We start from the raw sequence: 7,493 nt of genomic DNA, 5'->3' as shown, positions 1-7,493 counted from the left end.
ACACTGCATGGTACCTGGCAAATCCCAGGCACTTAACTGGTCACAAAAGAGACAAAGATTTTGGTGGATTCTCTTAGAAGACAGCACTGGCATTAATGGGTGGGTTTCAGAGAAAAGGAAATAAACGCAACATTTCAAATATCCTATGACATTGCAATAATTGCAGTATGCCTACTGCTTTCTGAATGTCCTTGTTTTTGTCACTTATGGACTCTGACTCCAAAGCTGTCACTTCACTCATGATGGCTGGCTTGCCTCTCATTCTGCTCCCTGGAGTTCACTGCTAAGGACAAAGAGTAGCAGGAACCAGCACGGGGATGGAGCAGCCCACAGCAAGACTGCCCATCACACCAGTTCTCAAATCAAAGCCGCAGACTGAGGATTCCACCGGAATCCTGCATAGAGCTCTAAGTCACAGTTTTTCAGCTCTTTGGTTTAGGGGACAGGTCTCATTTCACAGACTGAACCCAACTGAAAATTCAACAGCCAGTAGAATAGGGACAGGATCTAATAAACAGTGCCACGAGCAAAAATCCTGTGAATTTTGCAATTAAATATTTGAAAGTAAATATACCAGCTAACAAATCACCAGCATCAATGAATTTACAGTGAAGTCCCCTGCATGAGAAGCTGCTCTTGTGTGGACAGCCTGTCAGGATACAGTGCCCTGAACTGGCACATGGAGAAAATATATGGCCTGGAAACTACCGAATTAGCACAGGTTCTCCAGGCTCCTGGGCCACAATATATTAGGACATGAGCAACAAAACATGCGTGGAAGTAAAATGACTCCACCATAAGTGTGAAATACTCTGCCCGGTGCAGCCTGCTTTTTAAGCTAGTAATGCTCCACTGCGTGCCAGCTACCATCAAAGGCCCAAGAACAGAGGGGTGACACCTCATGCAGATACTAACACAGGGCACCTTTCCCACAAAGGAAAATGCCCCCCAAAAGTCTTTTCATGCCAGCAATACTGAGGCACTGAAGACCACACTACATGTACTATTTGCCATTTTCTATCTGGATGGCAGCAAAAATCACGCAAATGGGAAAATCTGAAGCAACAGACACGGTGACTGTCCCTATCTAAGATCATTCACCTGTGTTTCAAGTCAGCAGAATAGACTTTCTGCCAGATGGACTCTCAAGGTGGTAATTCTCATGGGAACCCATGCAGAGACCTTTAAATCCCCATGCCTATCTTTAGTTTCCCTAGATCAACCTTAGCCATCAAAGACAGCTTGGTCTTACACAGCGCAGTCTGAGCAACTATTACTATTTTTCAAATCAACAGAAAATCTTCCCAAAGTAACTTAACTATGTTCAAATTTATTTAGAGAAATGACTTATGTGGGCTTTACTGTTCGTTGGTATTTTGTTTTTACCTGCATTTCTCTGATTACTAGTAAGGCTGAATATTTACTGGTCATTTGTCTTTCTTGGAAATGTCTGCCCAAATTTTCCTTTTGGACTGTCCCTTCTTGCTTATTCGATTAGCCCTGTTTAAATTACATACAAAACATGTAGTTCTTCATCTTATGTGTAATAAAGGTTTTCTCCCAGCTTGCTAGCCTTTTTTAATAATCTATTTTAAACTAGCTTGAGGGGTGGATGGCAGGATTCAGTCTATGAATCTCAACACATGGGAATGTGAGCATCAGCACAACCATGATACCATACAGCCCCATCATCCGCCAGAAGCCTCTACTGCCTTGCAGCCACTCCTCCACCTCTCCTAGCAATCAACCACTACTCTGTCTGTTACTACAGCCCTGTCTTTCTGCAGATGTCAGATATAAACGGAATCATATTTCTGCCTTCTTCTACTCAGTGTTAATGAAATGGATGCACTACAGTTTACCTACTCATGCCCACAGTGTTTTACTGCTAACTACAGACAGACAGCAAACCCTAGCCCTAGCCCTTCCAAGCAGCAGAGCAGTAACGAACAGGACACCCTGCACCTCTTGCCGGGACCTGAAAGGAAGCGAAGGTCACACAGCTATGCAGAAAAGCTGCCACAGGGCCAGGGATTTGGCTCAGTGGTTCCACTGCCTGCCTCACAAGCACAAGGTCCAGAGTTCGATTATTGGTGGTGGTGGGGGGAGAAAACCTGCCACAGCTTAAAGAAATGCTCTTGAACCTAAACCACATACAATTACTGTGGGAAGGAAATAAGCCTGAATGAACTGTCACGGACACTGCTAGCAAAAGTATCCCAAGACCTAGCATTTAGTCTGTGTTGACTAAGTTTTCAGGGGAGCTATCAACATCGGTGTAAATGCTAAAATGTACTCACCTGTGATAAAACCAGACTAGAGTGATGCTGCCAAAACATCAGACTTGCTCTCTATAGATAGATGACTCTGCAATCTTCCCCACCAGACAAGAACAGACACATGGCTAATTAAAATAGTAACCTAAAACTCAAGTACATTTACCACCCAAAGAGGTCTTACATCTCCACAGTACATCTACCGTCAGACCAAACCTCCACTCACTACAAAGTCTCACGAGAGAGGAACCTCAGAAACTGGCCTCTCTCCTCAGGTCAGCTTCCTTAGCCTCACAGATGAAGTCTGTCTCGCCTGTGACACAAAACATTTCCCAAAGGGCACGTGGTTTATCATGTGGGCTTCAAGGGGCTGCTTTATATGGCGAGAAAACCAAAGAGAGGAAATAAGGTGACAAGACTCCTACAGAGTAAGCAAATTAACTGTTTCTAGTAGTGACTTAGTAGTGAAACGTGTACTTATGCACTTGCTAACCATTAAATGTGAGAGCAAGATTTCCCATAAATAAGAACGACTTCATGTAAGGTGTTATAACAAAAAGCTGGGAGACCACACTGGTAATTCCAGTCGGGATCTCTGTTTCATCTTTATAACCCAGCAGAGAGCTGGAGTGAAGTCCGGGTTTGGCAGGGACCAGGCACTATGGAGAGTGAGGAGCCAAGCAAGGCCTGTTCCGGGGGCACAGGAGTCTGAGACCAGGGGCAAGGGAGAGAGCAGCACAGGGAGGCCCAACAGCATCTTTTTCTCACTCCCTTGTGCTGCTTTCCCCTCACTTAGACATGGACCAATAGAATTCCCTGAATGGTTCCATTTAAATCATAAAGCAGTCAAAGTTCTTAAATGGAGAATCACTGAGAAGTTGCCCCAATCACATTCCTTCTTTCCTACTGCTCAGGCAATCAGCTAGCTCCTCAGCAGTGTGGAAAGCACACGAGAGTCCTGGCTGCACCTAACCCACTTGGCCTTATTCCCACTGTGGGACCCTCCCGGCTGCTGCACCCACCGCATCAGCTGAAAAAGGAGTGAGACAAGGTAATAAACAGTGTCCTGTCCACCAGGGAAGGCTACTGGGCTGTGTGAGTGCTGCCAGAGGCAGGGATGAGAAGAGTATCAGAGCAGACCACGCCCTGCACCGGAACCCAGAGGGATTCTCACTCAAACCTGTTTCTTCATTAACAGCATGCTCACTACTATTTCCTGCCAGAGGTGCTGTTAAAAATCTGTCAAGAATTGAAGGAAATAAAATCCAATTCATTATGGAACAGAGGAGCAATGAAGGGGCTTATTATGACTGTTTTATAGTAAAGCACACCTCATCCCTAGCAACATCTGTCTTTACTACGAGGTAAGGGGTGGCTAGCAATTAAAAATTTTACTTTTCTCTGGAATTCTGACAAAAGTATGAGAAAATTTTTATTTTCTAAGTAGAAGAGTCAATAAATAAAAATAAACATCAGATCCAGCTGATTTAAATTATGACAACTTCAAATGTATCTTTCACTTTCAGTTAGGACAAATCCCAAATTTATCATAACATTTTAAAAAGTTCTGAAAAAAACCATTCTACTTATGTATTTCTAACATATATTTAAAGAAAATATTTAAACCACAAACTTCACCTTGAATATCACCACTGACTTCATTTAAATTTGAGTTAATCATTTAAATGGTTAAAATGGCTTCATTTAAATCTGCATTTGAAACTTGGATAGTTAAATTACAAAGGGAAAAAAATACAATATCCCACATCAATAAGCCAGTTTACATGGTTTCCATGAAAAGCTTCTTTTAATGATTATTTTACCGCTCTTCTTTGATTTCTAGAAAGTCCCTTACAGAAATATTTTTAGAAATTATCTCCTTTCTGTCTTCCAAAATTGAGTCTGACTGTGCCACCTAAAAAGGAGAAAGCAACACTCACTATCAAATAACATTTTTATCAGTTTACCTTTTGAAAATACTGAAGGATCCAATGGCCTACAATATCACTTTGATGTTTACAAGGACCAAAGCTGCCAGGTTTCTGAATGTCATCAGAAGTCATATAGCAAGTCTGGAGGCCAGCCACTTGGGTGGTGTTAGGCGCATAAATATGAAAGGCTTTCCTCAAGGAAATCATCCTATCAAGATATACAAATGTGTGCATGCTGCTTCCTCACAGAGTGTTTTTCACCACATACTCTGTGCAAACAGAGGGTCTACAGCAAGGAGCCCAGAATAAGATTTAGTAAGAAAGAATTCCCAAGCACGGTGGCTGTGGAACAAGCCCAAACCTTTATTCTCCATGCATTCATTTAAAGCTGACCTAAAGCATGCCTGGCTGGTTAAAAATAATGCATTTATGTAAGCTCAGATGCACGCATGCACGGGTGCACACACACTCACTCCTGCAAGGTTAAATTGGAAGCTCTGAAAGAATGATGTATTGCCACAAGAACAGGGCCCCAAAATAGACTGGCAATAAAACTGATTGGTCCCACTGGGGTTGAGAACTAATGTAAGCAATGTCCTGGCCATGGGAGCCATCCGGGAAAGAGCACCAGAGTCCAGCGCAGGCTTCCAGCCCTTGACTCCACCTTACAGAGTTCCACTCACACACCCTAACAGTCTTATTTCTCATCAGTAAAATACATAAAACTTAACTAGCTTGTTTCTGTGATGCCTTTTTCTCTGAAATCTGCATTATCTTTTTCAGTGCTGAGCTCTGGGCAAAGGAGAAGAGTGAAGTTCGAAATTCAGTAACACTTGCAGAAAATCTCTCAGCTGCCGTTTAACACACAATTGTATTCTTCAACTCAATCCACTTCCACACCTTTGACCTGCCCACTATGTGCAAGGTCATAAATGGGTGACCAAGCACGTCAAAGTGAGCTGGGAACAGCAGTGCACTCCTGTAATCCCACCACTCTGGGAGGTGAGCCATAAGGGTTGCAAGCTGGAGCCCAGCCACAGCAATTCAGCAACTCAGGCAGACCCTATCCCATAATAAAAAGAAATATAAGTGCTTGGGATGTGAAGTCCTAGGTTCAATTCCCAGTACTGTTTAAAAGAAAAAATGAAAAGACTGTCAAAATGAACAGTGTTTCAGTACCAAGACCCTAGTGGAGGATGAAAACAACCTAAGAAGACAGACCTTAATTAAGCACGGTGGATGCTGAGTAACCTTAAACTGAGGGGAAGGGCAATCACTGCTCTGAAACCCAAAGGAAAAAGAACTGGGCATGGTGGTACAAGCCTGTATTCCCAGCAGCATGAGGACTGTGAGTTTGAGGGCAGACTGGGCTTCACAATGAGACCTGTGAAGAAAGAAAGAAGGGGGCGATGAGAAAGAAAAATGGAAAGTAATATAAGCACTAGAGGCTCAGAGAGAACAACAACGTTCGCAGAAAAAGGAAGGAGTCTCCAGCAGCAGCTCCCGGGCCCCTCTCTTGAGGCAGGCCCCCTGGCCCAAGTGCCCGGCTGCTCATCTCAGCAGAGGACCACTGCTTGTACCTGTCCCCTGATGCAGAAAGCACACAGCAGCTCACACTGTTTCCGATGGCTGTAATTGTTTAACAGTCCTATTAAGCTTAAGTTCGTCCTCTCTTTTCATTCAACCACAGGTGCCAGTTTCCAATCTGTGGCTACAAAGAAAAAGTTTAACATAAGAGCAAGGAGAAGGAATAAAAATAAGAAAATAAGACAGCCAAGCAAACAGTTTCGAGGCTGAGGAAGGAGAGGCGATCAATAGAAAGCCTTTTTACCTAGATCACAGTGGCAATTTAAAGGACCAAGCTCCAAAAACAACCTGAAAAAAATGTTCACACCCTCCTCTGTCCTTCTCAGTCAGTGAGAACCTACTTTCCTGTCAATGAATCTCAGTGAAGAAGCTAAAATGGTACCAACGGATTTAGTAGCCATATTCAAGCAAAACTGCCAGGGAGGACCCTGTCTGAGCAGCTCTCCCAGGAGGTACGCATGGAGGGCCTCCTGCTTGCTGTTCTGGCTGTTCAAACCTCAAGGCCACCCACCCAAACTTCCAACCTGTCCCCAAGCTCTGACAGACTTCACTAACCTACATGTTACAGTCAAGCTCCAGAGCAGGGATTCAGAGCTGCCCAAACAGGGAAAAGAACTTTAAAAAAATGTTCCAGGGCCAGGGACACCTGCTCAGTGGCACCTGCCCCTGCCTCCCAAATGCAAGGTCCTGAGTTCCACTTGCCGCACCAAAATTTTAAAAAAAGATGTTCCAGACTACCCCTGGGATGGACACTGCAGCTGATGCCTACTAAACTGAAAAGCAAATCTGTCAAGCCATTCTGGAGGGTGAAAGAAAGGAGCAAGCCAATGTGCAACATTACCTTGCCCAAACTGAGCGCCAACAAGAGGCCACGCAGCTGGGGCTTCACAGACAGGCCTAGAGCAAAGCCAAGAGCAAGAATAGTGTGGGGACAGCTCTCTGTGGGTGTCCAGTCCAACATGATGTCTTTTGGGATTCTTAGGAGCAAAATAATAGATTTTCCAACTGTGTTTAATAAAGATGTAAGAAAGTCTGGTCTCGCACCAAAAATTCCATCTCCAAGGTACAAGAGCCTTTCTAATGGAAAGGAGCTGAATTCTGCACAGAATCTATTATTCCCTGACAGGTGGTAGAGAGAAAAAGAAGACAGGCTAGACTTTAGCTTCAGGGCATGAAGGGAACAAGTCCCAGTTCTACTATTAAGAGGTAAGACAGGCTGCTCTACTAAGCCAGTCGCACGCGCACCCTCCCCCTCCCAAGGGCTGATGTTTTCCAAAACCTTCGCTTTCTTCAGGGACCCCAGGGGTAAGGGAGCACTCGGGGACATATTAACCCGAAGCCTACACTGTAAAATCGGCGCTGGCACTGCCAACCACATTTAATCCGTTCAAATGAACGAAAAATCACCTCGCCTGGCAAAGATCAAGAAAACAGAGATCACCAAAATCTGCAAGATCTGCGTCTAACCAGGGCCTGCGACTTGCAATTGCTCCCAGTGACCCGGATTGTCGAAGTTATCTCACCGAACCCCGACAGCTGATTCTGAAAGCGGCAACCGACATTTGGGAGCCCTCAGCCCCGCCGCCGCTGCCGGAGCAGCCCCCGGGACCACGCACACGCTCGGCCCTACCGTGCGGAATCTGCATCCTCTACGGCGGGCAGCCAGCGCCTCGCCTTGCCCGCAGAGGGCTCCGCTCCC

At 44.9% G+C, this 7,493-nt stretch overlaps 1 protein-coding gene across 2 annotated transcripts in view; it reads right to left on the bottom strand.

Annotated features, from left to right (window-relative positions):
- The window catches only part of Trio (trio Rho guanine nucleotide exchange factor), a 319,992-nt gene extending 312,537 nt beyond the window's left edge, over nucleotides 1–7,455 (bottom strand). For both annotated transcript variants that reach the window (XM_010631520.2, XM_010631521.1), the window contains exon 1: nucleotides 7,425–7,455. In XM_010631520.2, coding sequence (XP_010629822.1) covers nucleotides 7,425–7,440 — 16 coding nt within the window. In that variant the 5' untranslated portion in view covers nucleotides 7,441–7,455. The remainder of the gene's footprint in view (nucleotides 1–7,424) is intronic.
- Nucleotides 7,456–7,493: the final 38 nt, after the last annotated feature.

The sequence above is a fragment of the Fukomys damarensis genome, unplaced genomic scaffold (assembly GCF_012274545.1).
Source record: "Fukomys damarensis isolate Sample0158 unplaced genomic scaffold, DMR_v1.0_HiC HiC_scaffold_1, whole genome shotgun sequence".
NCBI classification, from domain to species: Eukaryota; Metazoa; Chordata; class Mammalia; order Rodentia; family Bathyergidae; genus Fukomys; species Fukomys damarensis.
The sequence above is the reverse complement of the archived record's forward strand: the minus strand, read 5'-3'. Positions and strand labels throughout refer to the sequence as shown.